Source organism: Ursus arctos, unplaced genomic scaffold (assembly GCF_023065955.2).
Source record: "Ursus arctos isolate Adak ecotype North America unplaced genomic scaffold, UrsArc2.0 scaffold_7, whole genome shotgun sequence".
NCBI classification, from domain to species: Eukaryota; Metazoa; Chordata; class Mammalia; order Carnivora; family Ursidae; genus Ursus; species Ursus arctos.
In genome coordinates, this window is record NW_026623089.1 from 27,445,969 (window position 1) to 27,464,504 (window position 18,536).

General features: G+C 39.5%; 2 protein-coding genes and 1 long non-coding RNA gene across 6 annotated transcripts in view; 2 read left to right on the forward strand and 1 right to left on the reverse strand.

Annotated features, from left to right (window-relative positions):
• The window catches only part of CHUK (component of inhibitor of nuclear factor kappa B kinase complex), a 37,925-nt gene extending 22,789 nt beyond the window's left edge, over positions 1-15,136 (forward strand). Inside the window, exons 13-21 of one of the 4 annotated variants that reach the window (XR_008957952.1) lie at positions 148-299; positions 2,133-2,194; positions 3,176-3,285; positions 4,075-4,124; positions 9,650-9,746; positions 10,044-10,191; positions 10,931-11,064; positions 11,661-11,896; positions 13,094-13,113. Coding sequence is in view for 3 of the 4 variants with exons in the window: in XM_026493863.4 (XP_026349648.1) it covers positions 148-299; positions 2,133-2,194; positions 3,176-3,285; positions 4,075-4,124; positions 9,650-9,746; positions 10,044-10,191; positions 10,931-11,064; positions 13,094-13,193; positions 13,940-13,969 (883 nt within the window). In the remaining variant the exon portion in view is untranslated. Of the gene's footprint in view, positions 1-147; positions 300-2,132; positions 2,195-3,175; positions 3,286-4,074; positions 4,125-9,649; positions 9,747-10,043; positions 10,192-10,930; positions 11,065-11,660; positions 11,897-13,093; positions 13,194-13,939 lie in introns of those variants that run through there. The other 3 variants (XM_026493863.4, XM_026493865.4, XM_026493866.4) reach the window with 3 other exon arrangements.
• LOC130542989 (uncharacterized) lies at positions 13,658-17,085 on the reverse strand. Its single transcript, XR_008957953.1, has 2 exons — positions 16,995-17,085; positions 13,658-14,081 (listed from the first exon to the last, which is right to left on the reverse strand). It is a non-coding gene; the product is annotated as an uncharacterized LOC130542989 (long non-coding RNA).
• Positions 17,086-17,150: 65 nt separating this feature from the next.
• ERLIN1 (ER lipid raft associated 1) overlaps positions 17,151-18,536 on the forward strand; it is a 38,412-nt gene continuing 37,026 nt past the window's right edge. The window contains exons 1-2 of the mRNA XM_026493872.4: positions 17,151-17,547; positions 17,845-17,968. Of these exons, the coding sequence (XP_026349657.3) occupies positions 17,856-17,968 (113 nt within the window). The 5' untranslated portion in view covers positions 17,151-17,547; positions 17,845-17,855. The remainder of the gene's footprint in view (positions 17,548-17,844; positions 17,969-18,536) is intronic.

The window sequence follows — 18,536 nt, forward strand, 5'->3', positions numbered from 1 at the left end:
TTTAGAGACTAGATTCTAGAGATTAACTGTTTCTCACAGATTGATAATAGAAATTTAGGCTTTGGATTTATGGCAATTTAAGTTATTAAATTTTTGTCCAGTGTTTCTGAAATACCGATTTTTTTTTTTTTTTTGGCTGTGGTTTAGGTTAAGTCTTCTTCGATACAATGCTAACTTGACAAAAATGAAGAACACTTTGATCTCAGCATCTCAGCAACTGAAAGCTAAATTGGAGTTTTTCCACAAAAGCATTCAGCTTGACTTGGAAAGATACAGTGAGCAGATGACTTATGGGATATGTGAGTGTTCGGGTAACGTGTTTGAAAGATGTGTTGAGTCTCTTGAAGCCGTCTGCTGTTTTGTCTTTTTGCCTTATAGTCCATTGTTTCACTTATATTCACATTAGAATAAGAGACAGGTGGCCTCAAGTCATCATAAACAGTGTGCTGAATAGTAGCTCCTTTTAAACTTTAGCAGCTTTACTTCCCCACAATTGGACTATAATTGGACCAAAATTGTTTAGCTCCAGAAAAATTCAAAAGCAATTTAAGAACTTTTGAATTCATTTTTAAAATAGATACAGTCTTGGGACGCTTGGGTGGCGCAATTGGTTAAGTGTCCAGCTGTTGGTTTCAGCTGAGGTTATGATCTCAGGGTCCTGAGATTGAGCCACACAACGGGCTCCGTGCTCAGCATGGAGTCTGCTTAAGACTCTCTCCTTCTCCGTCTGCCCCTCCCCCCTGTGCACACGTGCACACTCTCTCTCTCTCAAATAAATAAATAAATCTTTTTAAAAAAATAGAAAGTCTGTATTGGGATGACTCTTTAACCAGGGAAGTCTTAAACTACTTGTCTTTCTGTAAATAATAACACAAATAATTCCAGGGGTTTTTCTTCCAAACCACCTCCTGTGGAGTCCTTTTTTTTTTTTTTTTTTTTTTTTTAATATAGCACACAGCCTCCAGTTTTTCAGTATTTGACTCCAAGCTTTCTCTCTTCAGATGTATTAAGGAAATGTAAGATGCTGAAGGGGTCACCACCAATATTTCTGTTTTCTATCATAAAACAAAAATTCTTTTTTGGGAAACAAATCCTATTTGTATACTTGTCTTGAGCTAGGTATGTGTATCTCAGAATAAATGATCAGCACTGTCCAGTTGGGTAAGTTTACCCACTAGAGCTGGTTCTATGATTGATGTTTTATTTCTGTTTGTGTATGATAGGCATTCTGGTGAGCAACAAAACACTATAATTATTTCACCAAATTATCTTTGACTAGTCAGTTGTATATCTTATACAAGTGTTAAAAAAGAATGACATAGACCTGTATACTGATATTAAAAGATCACTTGGCAGTGGTGTTTTTATTTGGGGAAAAAAGCAAAGAAAATAAAGTATACAGAGATGGTCTCACTTGTGAGGGAAAAGGGTATGTGTCTATGTAACATGATTAACAGTAAGATCCTTAGAGTGGAGAGGAGGAACAGAGAGTGTTTTCTTTTTATATCCTTTTATAGTGTTTGATTTAAAAAAATGTTCATGTATTAGTTTTTTCTTTTTTTCATTTTTAAGAGAAAACCATTTATATTGGTTTCTCAGGGGTACCATAACAAGTTACTATAAACTAGGTGGCTTAAAACCACAGAAGTTTACCATCTCACAGTTCCAAAGGCTGAAAATCCAAAATCAAGGTGTGGCAGGTCATGATCCCCCTGAAAACTGTGGGGAAGAATACTTCCTTGCTTCTTCCTGGCTTCTCATGGTTTGCCAGCAGTCCTTGACTCTTTGAATTGCAGCTGCAGCACTGTAATCCCTGTTATCAAAATAGAGCTCTCCTTTCTTATGTCTGGGTCTCTGTATCTCCTCTCTTCTTATGAAGATACTAGTCATACTGGATTAATCAACCCTACTCCAGGATGACCTCATCTTAATTTAGCTAATTGCATCTGCAGTGACCCTATTTCCAAATAAGGTCCCATTCTGAGGTACTGAACTAGGACTTCAACATATCTTTTTGGGGGACAGTTCAACCTATAACACCGTTTCTGATGTTGATATGGCAAGAAAGTGGATAGGTCAGTAATTAAAGCTATGGCTATTTCCGAGATAACCAATTTAGACTTTTTTTTTAGCCTCAGAAAAAATGTTAAAAGCGTGGAAGGAAATGGAAGAAAAGGCTATCCACTATGCTGAGGTAAGATCACTAGTTCATTCTATATGCTTAGTAATTCCTGAGGTCTCTCTTAGAAATTGTCTTTGGTTTTGGTATGTAGAATATTTTTCACGTTATTCCTGAATATCAGACAAAAATCTAATAGATGCTTTGTGTATGTAGAGGGAAGTACCATAGTTGATAAAAACAAGGACTTTGGGCAAATGAGATTAAACTGAAACCTCACTAAACTTCAGTTTCCATATTATATTATGTGGACTTACCCTTTTTAGTAGGGTTATGCAGATTAAATGGGAGTAAATAATAAATGGTAGTTATTGCTGTTATTTTTATGAGTGGTTTAGATAGGATAGCTATACATCCTGGTTACCTGAAATGGTCCCAGTTTATACCTGCCTTGCCATAATTATCAGTAGTACTCCCTTTCACTCTCAAAATTATGCTCGTTTGGACAATAAATTATATATATGGTCATGCTAGTTATAGCTCATTCTCTAGGAGCCATATTCCTTCCTCAGCTGTTACATCTGTCCGTGGTCCCACTAAATTGTTACCATCCTGGATGCCAGTACTTACCCCCAAAACATGGATAAGGCAGTTGATGTCCTTGGGTAGGAAGCCCATTATCTTTATCTTTCTGCATTCTTATTCAAGGCAGTTGGGAACAAGAAGCAGTGAAAATCATAGAACTGAGATGCAGTGGTTTTGGTGGCTACTTTTTCTCTGTCTTGTTAGTGACACCTCTGTCTTTTTGCTTCTCAAGAGGAGAAAGAAAATGCTAGTAGTTTACTGTTGTCAGAAGAGAAAAGAGAGAAGCATAGGTATTAAGTCTGTCCTTGTATGAAAGAGTGTCAGAATCTGAAAGGTAAAGCTTGGACAAAATCAGTGTTTCATATTAAATCATTTAGTTCTCCTACGATTGCAGCAAGTCATTCTCTGAGTTCTTTTCTGTTTTGTGTGGTGGTGAGCCTGTCATTTCTTTTGTGTTTCATCATATTTTAGGTGGGTGTCATTGGTTACCTGGAGGATCAGATCATGTCCCTGCACACTGAAATCATGGAGCTGCAGAAGAGCCCTTATGGAAGACGTCAGGGAGACTTGATGGAATCTCTGTAAGGAAGGAAGTCTTGTGTTGCTGGTATTGGTGTCTATAATTTTTTGTTGCAGATGGTTCTTTCTGTGTATATCTGGCAGATTAAGCCTGTATTTGTTCTTTTCTATAGTTTTCCTTTCTCCAAATATATTGCCATCATATTTTAAAAGGAAGTTTTTCTTAGTCACAGAAATTTTGGAAACAACTTTAGGGATGTCCTTTGCTTTTTTAATCAAAGCATCTGTTCATGTGAGTGTTACAAATTTTCAAGTATTCTAAGTTAAAAACTATTGCCCTATTTACTATAGTTCTGGCCCAAGTTATTGTCCATTAAATGCCCTAAATGAAGTTAACTTCCTAAGTGTCTGGACAGAAATTTCAGGTTTTTTTTCCTAATCACAGGCCTTCATTTTTGCCCACTTAATTGTTTCTGGTGCACGGATGTTGTATATGTAATGGTAGATCAGAGCAGATATGAAGTACATTAAACTTTTTTATTTCATTTATTTAAAAAAAATTTTTTTTTAAAGATTTTAAGTAATCTCTACACCCAGCGTGGGCTTGAACTCACGACCCTGAGATCAAGAGTCTTGTGCTTTACTGACTGAGCCAGCCAGGTGCCCCTAAACTTTGCATTTTTAGATCTTGCTTATTACTCAGTGAAATGCTCTGTAAAATGTTCGTTGGCCATTTGTACTTGCTTTAAAATAGGTTTATACTATATTCAAATAGTATTGTTCATTTCAAGTTGTTGATTATTAGTCATTGAATTATCTTCACTTTTGGAAGCATGTTTTCTCTTTCGTAGGGAACAGCGTGCCATTGATCTGTATAAGCAGTTAAAGCACAGACCTTCAGGTAAGACATTTACCACTGTACACAAAGACATTTTAGGAAACCATCACAAATGTAACAAATCCAGGGGATTGGATTTTAAAACAAGCTGCAGAATAAATTCTAGTTTTGGTATTGCCATAAAGCTGTTTATAGTACAACAGCTTTTAAGTTGGTGAGAATTTGAGAGATTAGGAAGGCAAAGTAACAAGAAAATTGAGATAGAAAACTTTTTAAAGGGAAGTGAAAGGAAGGAATGAAAGAGAAAAAAGGAACTCAAAGAAGGGGAAGAAGAAGCAAGAAAATGTGTGGAAAGATGGAAAAAATAAGTTCTGCTTAAGATTAGAGAGGTTGGAAAGAATGTGATACAGTGGGTTCAGGTGTGGAATGATCAGAGGGAAGGTCCATGTGCTAGGCCAAAGCAGTGTACCTTGAAAATGATGCCTTCCTCTGCACCAGACATTTATGAGGTACATGTAAGATAGGCACCTAACCCTGCCTAGGGGTCAGGGATGGTTAGAGGAGGTTTCTTGCAGGAGAGGACATCTGAGATAAGCCTTAAAGGATAAGTAGCAGTAGCTAGGTGAAAGGAGGTGGCCTCTTGGATGTACAGGTATCGTCAGTAAAGACACGTACGTGTAACACTTAGTGTGTTTGAGGAAATGTAGCAACTGGATTGTAGAGTTTGGGGAGAGAGAGGCTGGATCAGATGTGGCTGGATCTTAAAGGATCGGGTATGTTATGGTAATGAGTTTGGATTTCATCATGATGGCAAAGAGAAACCTTAAAAAGTTTTAAGCAGGGGAATGGCATGACCAGATTAGCATTTCAGAAATACGGCTTTGGTAGAGTTGCATATAATGGATTAAAGTGTGGCTAGACTGAAGACAGGCATTGGTTATGAGGCTGTTAAAATAATCATAACTCAGTATAGGGTGGGCCATGAGCTAAGGCAGAGTGCCTGAACTGTGGAGACTGGGTGAGAGGAGGGTAAGGGCAAGAGAGACATTTAGGAGGTAGAACGGATAGTGTTGGGTGATGGATTGAATATGGCTAGAGCTGGAGTAGGGAGGCGTGATGCCTCCCAAGATTGTGGCTACAGCAGCTGGGTGCATGGTCAGTAGGACCACTCACCATAATGGAAAGTGTAGAAAGGGTGGCAGACCTGATGGGAAAAGAAGATGAATTCGTTTTTGTACATGTTGATGTTAGGGTGTCAGTGGGACATTCAAGTAGAAATGTCTAATAAACAGTATTAAATATATATATGTAGATATGTATATGTATGCATGTATATATAAACACACACATATACACATGTACACAGATTTAGTAGAGAAGTTGGGGTGAGATATTTAGCTGTTTGAGAGTGATCAGACATAGGAATAAAGTGATCATCTTGAAAAAGTAGGTTGAGTAAGGAAGCCAAGGATGGAATCTCAGAGAATACCAACATTCAAGAGATGACTGGAAGCAGAAGAGCCAGCAGAGAAGATTGAGAAATGACCAGAATATATAGGAGTGATATGATAGGAACAGGACAGAGAGAGTTTCAAAAAGAAAGTGATTAGTGGGGTGAAATGCTGCAGAGATGTGGGTAATAAAAATGATGATGTAAATATTCAGTCAGCTTGGCAGTTTGGACATCATTGTCGATCTTGGCAAAATATGGCCTTTTGGGAACAGAACTCAGATTATAGGAGGCTGAGGGAGGAATGAGACAGGAAGAAATAGAGAAGTCATTCTAGACTAACAGTTCCCAAATTGTGGTTCATGAACCCCTGAGGATCAATGAGGACAAAAATATTTTCATAACACTAAGACATTTTCCTTTTTCACTATGTTGACATTTTCACTGATGCTGCGAAAGCATTGGTAGGTAAACAGCTTATACCTTACTTAGCATGGATCATGGCACTAGTACCAAACTATGCAAGTAGTCATACTTTTCACCACTGTGCATTCACAGTTAAAAAAAAAAAGTTTCATTTAAGCATGTCCTTGATAAAGTAATAAGAATTCTAGTTAAATCTCGACCCTTGGGTACATGTCTTTTCAATATTCTGTGTGATGAAATGGGAAGTGCCCACTTCTGCTCCATACTGAGGTCTTCTGTTTTTCTTAGGAAAGCCACTGTGGCAGGTGTCTTCTCAAAAGTTAATGAAGCATGACTGTCACTTAATGTTAATTTGAAGCATGACTTGTCACTTAGTTGGCAATGATAAAATTCCATCTTTCAGGCAAAAAATTAAAATTTAGGGAAACGTATCCATCAACTGAAATTTGTCAGCTTCTGAGTACTTAAACTTTTTTGATGAGATCAGTGGTGATATTAAAAAAGACTTGCAAAAATGTAAAACAAGGCCAGTTTTCTCACTAACATTTTTTGGAAAATAGCTATTTTTAATAAAAATATGTTAACAGGTAATGAGTTTTTTATTATTTATTAAGTAAATAAGTAAATATTTTTAAACTTCTCAGTTTAATTCCTAAAAAACACTTTTGGGTTCTTAAGAATTTTTGAGTGTACGGTGGTCCTGAGACCAGTAAGTTTGAAAACTGCTTATCTAGGCTATTCTTTTCAGAAGCTTTGCTGTTAAGGAAAGAAGACAGGTGAGGAGCTAAGAGATGTAGAATCAGGGGAGGTCAGTCTTCAGAAGGTAGACTTGAGCATATTTATGTGCTTGGGGCCAAAAGCCTGTGAAGAGGGAGGTCCCTAAACATTAAGCTTGAGAGGCTGGCTCAATTAGGCTTGCTTCCACTGATATTAGAGGGATTGTCGGTGTGGATACTGATACTTCTGTGGGTGTAGAGGTTGGAAGGTGGGGGTCTTACTGTCTTGTGGCCTCCCACCCTGCAGTAAGAAGTGGGGTTAACTGTTAACAGAAGAGGTGATGGGGTTAATAAAAGAGGTGATGACTACATGGATTTAAGGAGTATGCTAAAGATTTTTAAAAGCTGGTGTGTGCAATGGAAGATGTGGCTGACCCAGAACATGTATTAAGAATCCAGAGCAGAGGGGCACCTGGGTGGCTCAGTCGTTAAGCGTCTGCCTTTGGCTCAGGGTGTGATCCCAGAGTCCTGCGATCGAGCCCCACATCAGGCTCCTCTGCTGGGAGCCTGCTTCTTCCTCTCCCACTCCCCCTGCCTGTGTTCTCTCTCTCTCGCTGGCTGTCTCTCTCTGTGTCAAATAAATAAATAAAATCTTAAAAAAAAAAAAAAGAATCCAGAGCAGAAGTGAAAGCCTGTGAATTAGTAGTGACAACAGAGGAAATGGTAGTATAATTTTTTTGTTGGTGGTGTTTAGTGGCTTGGCTGCAGAATTGACAGAGCAGACGGTTAGACTGATCCAGGCTTAGGATTTTGCTCATAGAAGACAAAAAAGTTTAAGATATTGACAGAAAGTGATAAAAGTGATAGAAGTTATGGTTAGAATAAAATAATTGAAATTTAAGATTTCAATAGAGCAAGTCTAATTCTTTTTTTTCCCTTTAATCAGTATTCATTACTCCCAGTTTTCTGACCAATGAAGTGGGTACTGCAGATAAAGATATACAAAATTCCATCCATTGGCTTAGTCAAATTAACTTCCTGTAGTCAGTGATAGCATTTGTTTGGCTTATTATTATTATTATTATTATTATTATTATTAAGGATTTTAAGTAATCTCTACACCCAATATGGAGCTCAAACTCACAACCCCAAGATCAAGAGTTGCATACTCCACCAACTAAGCCAGCCAGGCACCCCTGGATTATTTTTATAAAAACTTTGCAGTAGCCCTGTCAGCATACTAGCATATTATAGAGCCTAGAAATAAATTTGCTATCTGGGTAGCTACTTTGAACTGATCATTACCTTGAGTGACAAACTAGCTGTAACAAGGAGTTTTATCTACTGTTGGACCTTATGTAATCATACTTGATACATAGTCTCTGGTGTCTGTTCTAGCTTAGAGAGTTGATTTGAGACTTTCGTTAGCTAAAAATGGTAAAAAAAACAACTTTCTTCATTTTGTATGCTGGGGAAGGTGAATGTTCTGAGGTCTCTGACCATCTAAACGAGCTAGTTATATGGGGAAGTTTTCCTGGTCTGTGGGGTTTAGGAAGGCATGCTGTTGGGAAAGGAGCCTGTTTGGAGCCTCTGTATCTGATTGTTAGTAAGGGTTAGACAAAGAGGGCCATGTGTGGGGAATAAACTTGAGCTGTGGGGGAGAGGTCTTTGCAGTGATAAAAAGGACACTGAACTTTTTAAAAACCTTTTTTGATTCCCCTTTCATTGTAAAATCTGGGTAATAATAGTAGCCATCTTACAGGACTCCTATGAGAGGGTTAAATGAGAAGTGTTAAGTAGGTAGTAGCAAATAATATTTTTGCATTTGAGATTAATTATCGTCCAAGAAAATACCAGCATGATCTATGAGCAGTCTTCCAGTTTTAAAAACGTTAAATACTACTTTTTGAAATATAACAATGCTTTTTTGTTTTTGTTTTTTTGAGAGAGAGGGAGAGACAGTGCAAGCTGGACAAAGGGAAAGGGAGAGAGAGAATCTTAAGCAGGCTCCATACTCAGTGTGGAACCTGACATAGGGCTCGATCTCATGTCCCTGAGATCATGACCTGAACCAAAATCAAGAGTCACACACTCACCTGACTGAGCCACTCAGGTGCCCTGTTTTTGTTGTTGTTGTTTTTTAATTGAGGTACATCTCCTATAAACTGTAGAACTCACTCACTGTTTCCAGTGAGTGAGCCATCCTATTTGAGGACATTTGTTAGCTTCCAGTTTATAGTATCATACTACCCTCAAACTGAACTTTCAGGGTGTCTGCAGGTCCTTTTATTAGTGCATCAGATTTCCCTTAAGTCCATCAGCTTTTTTCAAAGTTTTCATGGCCTGTGAACAGATGGATAAATATGAAATCCCAAGCAATCTAGATGGGGCAAGGGCCTTCTTCTTTTTAACCAGTGAAAGTTTGAACTGTCCTGTTTGGTTTTTTTAAGATTTTATTTATTTGACAGAGAGAGTGAGAGAGCGCACAAGTAGGAGGAGCGGCAGAGAGAGAGAGAGGGAGAAACAGACTCCCCGTTGAGCAGGGAGTCTGATGTGGGGCTTGATCCCAGGGCTCCAGGATCATGACCTGAGCCAAAGGCAGACGCTTAACTGACTGAGCCATCCAGGCACCCCTGTCCTACTGTTTTTAAATAAATGATGTTAATCATCCAAGAAAAATGGATCTTCTGGCCAGAAAACTGCATATATATCTGGGATTTGGGTTAATATGGGTTAAAGATGGGTAAACATATTCTTCTCAAAACAGGCAATTAAGTTCTGTGAAGATACAGTGATAAATTTATATATGCATTATACACACAAACACACATACTTTGTTTTTAGATATATAATTGTTTATATATTATATAATCTTAAAATTTTAATCCAGTTTTAAATTTAAATGGAGAAGTTCCAGATTTTTAGGGATTTTTATTTGGAGGCTGATATGTTCATGCAGAAGAGAGGTTATATCCACTGACTTAGATCTTTTACAGATCACTCCTACAGCGACAGCACGGAAATGGTAAAGATCATTGTGCATACTGTTCAGAGTCAGGACCGGGTTCTCAAGGAGCTGTTTGGTCATCTGAGGTAGAAAAATTGTTTTATTTCCTACTGAAAAGCCAGGGCACTTTTATCACGTTCCTTTCAAAGTTAATATCCCTTTTTGATAAATACACTAGACCTAGGTAGATATCCGGCAATACCTTGGGTAGCTTGACCCCAGTTATGTGCATTTAGGTGTTCTGTTTGTGTGCATCACTGTGGAGATCAGTCACTAAATCTTATCATGCTGATTGTGGTTCATTTTCCCAGCTGAGTGTGGGAGTATGGTGTATATCTTGGGGGGGGGTGTATAATTATCTGACACTGATTTCATCTCTCCAGCAAGTTACTGGGCTGTAAGCAGAAGATTATTGATCTACTGCCCAAGGTGGAAATGGCCCTCAGTAACATCAAAGAAGCTGACAATACTGTCATGTTTATGCAGGGAAAGAGACAGAAAGAAATATGGCATCTCCTTAAAATTGCCTGTGTAAGTAACTTTTAATGAATTATTTTTTAATTTAAAGATTTTATTTATTTGACAGAGCACAAGCAGGTGGAGTGGCAGAGGGAGAGGGAGAAGCAGACTCCCTGCTGAGCAGGGAGCCCCACACGGGGCTCCATCCCAGGACCCTGGGATCATGATCTGAGCCGAAGGCAGATGCTTAACCGACTGAGCCACCCAGGCACCCCAACTTTTAATGAATTATTTAATGTGACATTAATTTGCTGGTATTCCCTGCAAAAGGGATTTTTTTGTCAGCATGACCTGGGTCCTTTTAAAGACGTGTGCATTTTGCATTAGGTTGATGCTCATGTTCTTTGCTTGGTGGTTTCACTAGCAATTCAGATGCAGGACTTCATGATCAATCATCCTTTGTTCTTTCCCCTCTCATGTTTATCTACCCCTTCCAACCCTAGACCTCTGTGGTATCCCAACCCAATTTGGGGGTAGATGTGCTTGACCAGTTAATAAAACTGGGTTTTTTTCCTCCAACTAAGGTGGAATGAGAAGGGCAGATACATTTCATTTTAGTCAAGAAAGGGGTCAAGGAGGACAGTTTTGTACAAATACTTACATAAAGATGGGGATAGTTTTGTACAGGAATACTTTGGTTGTCCATATAAGTAGTGGTAGAAGTGTAAATCTTAGGAATATTGTAGGAAATTGTATGAATCAATGGTGATGCTTGCCTGTAATCTTTTTATTTACTTTTTTCCCCCTTCAGACACAGAGTTCTGCCCGGTCCCTTGTAGTATCCAGTCTAGAAGGTGCAGTAACCCCTCAGGCATCAGCATGGCTTCCCCCAACTTCAACAGAACGTGAACATCCTCTGTCATGTGTGGTAACTCCTCAAGATGGGTGGGTTCACTTTGCAACAATAGATAGTTGTTTTCAAGAGCAGTGGTAGGAATGAGGTAGAGTAGAGAGCGTAGTGGTTAAGACAGTCTATAAGACAGTGCCTTATAGACCAGGGTTGAATCCTGACTGTCCCTTTGTAATAACCTTGTACAAATTAACTTGATTCTTTTAATGTAAACATTTCCTTACCTGTTAAATGGGAACTGCTGTGAAAATTCAATTAGATGTTGTATGTTGAAGTGCTTGGGAAGTAAATACCACCAGATGTTATTTAGCTCAATCCAAGTTCTAAGTTCTTTCGCTTTTACTGGCTTATCAATTCTTTTACCCAAACTATTTCTTCCGTAACCATTTATCTCAGAAATTACACTCTTTTGCATTTATCATTTTGGGGTCCTTATTCATCACCCCTCTAATGAATTGTTGAGTTTAATCTACTGTATTTTATAACTTAGTATTTCTGAAATCAGACTTTTTTCGATGCCTTAAATCAGTTTTGCAAATAAGAACTCGAGTTTGAGACTCGAGTTTCTTTTATTAGTTCCTACTCTTCTGCTAAAAGCTGAATGACTATCCATTTCTGTTATTTTTCTCAGCATAAGATGTGCCGTATCCAGAGCCAGTGGCTCTTTGCTAGCTTGTGTATTGTCGCTTTTTTCACAACTCATGGAGACCTCTACAGCAGCACCAGCATTACCTGGAAGCTCTGCCCATAATTAGTTTGCAGAAGTGCAGCCATATACATCACTGCTCAGGAGGTCATGCAGTTGCACATTCTGTACTCTGCTTTTATGAGAGAAAAGCACATGGCAGGAAGGAAAGCTGCTATCAGGTATTTTATTTTTTTAAAGAAAGCAAGTTGCAGGGTATATCTTGGGGTCATTAGAGATTTGGCCCAATGTAATACATCCACAGCTACAGCACAGGCTGTAATTTATTTGACTTTAGGAAATATTCCATTAATCAGAGTTGAAACAAATAACATTTAATACATTACTAACCTTTTTGCTTTTATTAAAGGCATTTAGGTTTGTTAGGGGATGCTGATGGTTGCAAATGTCAACTCTATACAGATAATTTCTAACTGGAGGTTGTGGTTGTTAGCAAAAGCATGTCAGGAATTTTAAATATGTTTTCCAGTAGGAATACATTATAAAGTAAAATCGATTTCAATTATAATGTACACATAGTACTTAACCGCTAAGGATTGGGCTCTGTTGGCCTGAATTTTTCCTTTTGAATATGAGCTAAATTAGAATTTAGTTCTAAGCTTATACTGGCTACTATCCATGGCCTAGAACAGATTCTAGTAAGGTAGAGACAGAGGGTTGGTAAAAGGTAAAGGATAGAGACCATATGGCAGAGGGAGGTGGGGAAGGTGGAAACCAGAATCAGGATTTCCTTCAAATCTAGGGATACTTGTTGGTTCTGGGCAGCTCCACTGTGATGCTATTTTCTTCTGCTATCCTCAGGAATCAGCTTGCTTGTTTTCTTTTTCATTGCTGTCATCTGTAGCTTCCAACCAGAGTTTTCACCTTCCCTCATCTTTGCAGACCAGATTGTACTTTTTTATCTTCACCCCTAAATTTGTGTCTCTGAAGTAAGCATACTGATGTTTTTACTACTTATAAGGAAAGGGAAATAGTCCAGAAACAAAAAGAGATTTTTCATGTGTCTGTGCTACAGTTATCTCCCCCACCCCCCAGGAGGCATTTTCAGCGGGGGGAAATGTTGTATGTAAGTGCCGCTTATATTTCAGAGGAAAATGAGGTTGGACTTATAGTGGACTTTTTATCATTTGAGCTGGGCAGAGGCAACAGCTTGGATTAACAAGTAGGACTCTGCCTCTGGGTGGGAGGGATGAGGAAACTGAAGACTATAGGAATCAGTTGCACTGGGGTGCTGGGTTGCAGGGCTGCAGGGCTGCAGGAAGGGCAGTGTTCATCCAGACCCTGAAGACCAGAAGGTAGAGGAAATTCATATGCCCCTTTGCTGCATTTGAAAAGGCTTTGTTTTTTTCATCATACAGGGAGACTATAGCACAAATGATAGAAGAAAATTTGAACTGTCTTGGCCATTTAAGCACTATTATTCGTGAAGGAAATGAGGAACAGGGCAGTAGAATGATGGTAAGTCTTATATGGATATGGGTGTTTTAGGTTTGTTGAGTGCAAAGGGTTTTAACTTTCCATGCTAGCCTCATCTGGCATTTGGGATGCATATGGGGAAGAGAAGGACTCAGAAGAAAGACAAAGAATATTTGAGTTATATCCTCAACTTCAAATCCCTATCTTCTCTTACTCATGGATATACTAGCATTATGTCTTCAGTAATCTTCTACAGTAGCATATTTGGTCAAATTAAAGGTAAACTTTTTTTGCAGCGTGACCACTGAAGTTGAATGGTTTGTACCTTTTTGGTTCAAAAATAAATTTTCTCCAATAAGATGGGACAGGATTGGTACTATAATTCAAATATAGTAACTACTGTATGTAAAATGAATAATGTTAATACAGTTGTAATTAATAGAAGTATTAAGAAGATGTGGTTACTGTGAATTACTGATTTGTTAAAACTCAGAGAAACCACAATAAAATGTTTACTGAATTAACTTTATTACAGTTAGTCTCAAGGTCAGCTGTTTGTATTTCCTTTCATTAATTATTTACTTCAAATATTTATGAAAACTCTTTGAAATATTTTTTTAGTCAGCAGGAAAGAAGGTAAAACTAAACTCTCTAATTGTAACATACTTTTGATTTTTCAACTTTTGATTATAAAATGTCCACACACAGAAAATCTGCAGAAAGTAACACCCATAAACCTACCGCTTATAGTCAACATCTAATTGTACCTTTTTCATGCCTGGTTTTAGAATCTTGATTGGAGTTGGTTAACAGAATGACTTGCTACTTATTCACTGTCCCCAAACCTATGGAAGTTGTTGCTGCACGTGTTGGAAATTTGTTTTTCTCCCATGAAATCATTCTTCAGACACCAGCAAATGGAAGAAATGTCTATGATCAGAAAATATACATGATTTTACAAGCACAGTATTTTGACTTTAGGAAATTTTAACTTCTGAACACAGAATTTTATATGTCAGTGGACTTGTTTAAATATGATAGCTACTTAAGCACATCATGGCAATCCATTTGTCTTCAAACGTGATAAAACACTTAACTGACTAAAAACATGTTTCACCATTTAACTTTTGGGCTTGGAGAAAACAAAACCTCAACTAATGTACGTGCTTTAAGTAAAAGTTGTTTGGCTCTCTTTCTGTGGAAGAGACTGCTCACAAATTAAAACTGTACTTCATGAAGAATAAACTCTACCTCCTTGTGTTGCGTTCAGAAATGCTTTTCCTGGCAACATAAGGAGTTGGTTTAATCCAACTGCACATTTGACAGCACCCCTTTCCTACAGAAGGAATTGTGCATCTGTGCCTTTAATAGCAATTGATTTTCGTAAATCTTGTTAAATGTGCTATGTGTATATGTATTTAAGATGTACATTTAATAATATCAAGAAGATGCCTGTTAATTTATAATGTCTTTGAAAACTGTTTTTTTTCACTTGTAAAAATGGGTCATTTGTTTAATGAATTTTTCATGTCTTGTCCTACAAATTATAAAGATCTGCACTCCCTTATCTGTAATTCCAAAAATCAAAAAAGCTCTGAAAGCAAGATCTTTCAAAAGCTTGGTAACAAAACTCATTTGCTTGCAAATCTAACCTGAACTGACATTGAACTACTTATCCCATTTATTGTGAATATTCATTTATTTGCTGTGGAAATATTAACATATTTGATTATTGGGGGGCTGGGGCTGCCAGAGACCCTGCTGGGTGTTTATTTAGTATGGTATATGCACTGAATTACCTTTCTAAAATCTGAAAATTTCATAATTCTGAAACATCTTGCCCTAAGGGTTTCAGATAAAGGATTGTGGATCTATCATCTGTTAAATAAATAATTTAGAAGATATTATATGTTTTTTAAAAAATGTGAAATGCTTTTATATTCCAGACAGTTTTCCACTTTGTGTATTAAATGATTTTTAAATTACTTTTAGAATCTCTATTCATTATAATCAGATTTTGATAGAATGCTTGAATATGGTTTAGGAAGAGGTTCCATGAAGTGGAACTGGAGCACAGAATAACATAATGGGCCTTCAGTGTACTTTCCTTAGGAATTAAACAGGACTTACAGTAAAAACAGCACTGGGTAGCTTCTTTTAATACAGTCTTTTTTCCTGAGATGTCCTGTCGCCACTTTCCATGTCTAAAAACCATGCTCATATCTTGCTGTATAAACTGAGGTCTTAGTCACCCCATCGCCATTTTGCTAGTAGTGTTATTTTCCATCATGGAAATCTAGTTTGAAATCTTGGGGCTGGCTCCTTCTAACTTTTTAGTTATCTGGTACTACTGTTTCTCTAAATATGGAAATTCTGACTGTCAGCTATTTTAATAGGCAGTCTGTCTGTTGCTTCTCTAGTCATAGAAGGTTTTCGTCAATAAAACACGTATTGGGTACCTGTTGCTTGGAAGACAGTGAGCTAGATGGCAAGATCAGTAACAGTTAACAAAGGCAGTACAAGAAGAATTGTTATCTGCAGTCTGAACATTGTAAGCCATCCAAACACTGAAATGATTGTTAAAAGAATTTATTGTTTAGATGACTGCATATTTTCTAAATATCACTGTAATAACTGATAAAAGATCTGCTATAGGGTGTGTCCATTTTATGGTGTGGCTGGGGTGATATGGGCGGGTACTGTGAGTCAGAACAGGTTATAGTGAGAGATCACCTAAGACTTGTTTCTATACTCTATTTTTTATTGGGTCACACCTTTTCAGAGTTGAATGGCAATTGTGAATTGTATACATTTCATTCTTCAATTCCAGCAGTATTATGAAAAATGAAGAGAATCCATTCAGAAAATGGGCTGGAACAAGATGTTTTTCCTTCTTTTTTCTTTCTGGAAGTAAAATAGCTAGATCTCGCTAATATCATTTATCTGCAACAGACAAGGTCCCAGATATTTGTAGGTAATAAAAGTCCTATGAACAATACAGGTAAGTGCATTTATTGAAGGGAGAGGGCAGAGTGACCTCTTTAGGGCTTGCTAAATCCTATTTAGGACTTCCCATTTTCACAGTTACTACCTTTGTAACCTTGGGCCTGAAGTTTCCTAACCACTTGGTTTCTCTGCCTCCAATCTGTTTCCAGGCTAAGCCATTTTGCAGACTCACTGGCCCTAAAGTACTGTTTTCCCATACTGTCCTGCTCAAGGTTACAGAGCTCTGCCATGCTAATCTCCCTTGTCCAGTTGTGGTCCTACTAGCCTTTAAAGGTTTACAGGATTACTGGCCAACCCACCTTAAATATGCTGCCTTTATTTCCTTTGCATTCATCCATCTCATTCCCATCTCTACTCTTTAACTTTGTCCTTTTTGGTTTTGGTAATGTATGAACAAAATCCATAACTTAACAGAAGACTGCGGTAAACAAACAAACAAAAAACCCCAAAAAACTGTTCTCTAGTCATCCAGCTCCCTCTCCCTGCAGAAAAAATGCATGCAAGTCTTTCAGAGTCTGGGCCTGGCATAGCCTATTCCATCCTTTCCATCACATGGGCTTCAAGGAAGTTGCAATGCTCTTTGAGCCTACCTGGAGGCCTCCCCCCCTCCCGCCCCAACACACACACACACACACACACACACACACACACACACACACCCATACCCGGAGGCCCTCTGTTCTTATTTGGGATGACCTTTATGAACACACACACACACACACACACACACACACACACACCCATACCCGGAGGCCCTCTGTTCTTATTTGGGATGACCTTTATGAAGCCCTCACTGGATCAATATTCCGGCACGTTAATCGGTGCTCAGAAAAATACCTGTGACTGAAAGACGTGGTCAAATTGAATATCTTTCTCTTCTGAACTGCCGCAACACTTCTTGCAACAGGTCTATTGCTCCTGAATTCACACAGGATCTGTGCCTGAAGCACGTGCTTGTCACATGGTATAAACAGCTACCACTCTGAGAGTGCAAGAGTGGGTTTCTGCACACGAACAAACTGACCAGTCCCTCTTCTCAGGCGTCATCTCCTTTCCTCTACATCCCTGCTTACTCCAGACGGCCGACTTCCTCTCTTCCACAGCAGGAAACCAGCATTGCGCAAACAAGAGCGCATGTACCTCCGAAGGCGGGAGGCCGAGAGAATTTTGTCCCGCCCGCTCCCCGTCTCTCTGATGGCGCGGGGAGCGCTGCGTCGGTGTGCGTGGCTGCGCAGCCGCAGTGCCGGGCGAGTGGGCGGGGTCGGCTCTTGGCGGCGGTTGGCGCGGCCCAGGAGGCGGCTGCACGTGCAGGCGGGGCAATGCGTCACTGATCCGTGAGGCGCGGCCTTAGGGTCGGCCTCCTCTGGAGTCTGCGGCTGGCCCCTTCCCGGTTAGTACCTTTAGCCGGGTTGGGGGGGTGGGGGGGTGCGTGGGAGGGTGGGGAGCGGCCGTTGAGAGAGGGGGTGTCAGGACGCTCACCGAGTAGGGGCGGCCCACGGCTCGCTTCGGGCTGAGGGCTTGGCAAGGGGGAAGTAGGCTGTGTGAGGAGGAAAGAATGCGAGACAAGGGGCATAGGACTCTCCTGCTCGGCCTGCGGAAGGACGCCAGCTCTCCCGAGGGAGGGTGGAAACTGGAGGGGGTGGGCCTGCCACTCACGGGGCTGGGGATCCTTTCCTCCCTCATCTAGGAGGAGCAAGGATGAATATGACTCAAGCCCGGGTTCTGGTGGCCGCAGTGGTGAGTTTGGTGGTTGTCCTTCTCTACGCCTCCATCCACAAGATCGAGGAAGGACACCTGGCTGTGTACTACAGGTGAGCGGCGTGTGCAGTCGGCTCAGGTCTAAAGTAGGTCGAAAGGGGACTCGCCTTAGAATGAGTCTATGAAGTTGTACCCTCTTGCAGCATCGGGGAACTCTCCAGCCTTAGGAAGTGATTTTCGTCCCAGCCCTGGGGGAGGGTGGGGAACGAGCACCCTGTAGGTATTAGACAGTTCTAGTGCTCTGTGCATTTTGTGGAGACGCTAAGACGTCCTCCAGAGAAGTCTTCTTAGTAGACCGAAAACTCATTTACTTGTGGGAAAAACGAAGAAGGAAGAAAGAAAGGCAGTAGTCACTCTACTGTGACTAAAGAGGTGGATAAATCATTGTTCTATCCCATACCGCTGTACAGGCTTTTAGTTTGTAGTTAAGAGATGTCATTTAGAAACTCTGGTCCTGTTTGTGGTTGTTCCTTAGATTTTTTTTCCTCTAATAGTGGAAATAGTGGCCAGTTTTGGCTTAGGAGGCCATCATGACCATGACAATTGTTATATTCCTGGACCTTGAGAGACATAAATACAGCATTGATGGGCCACCCTTCTCCCACCTTACCCTTTCTTTTC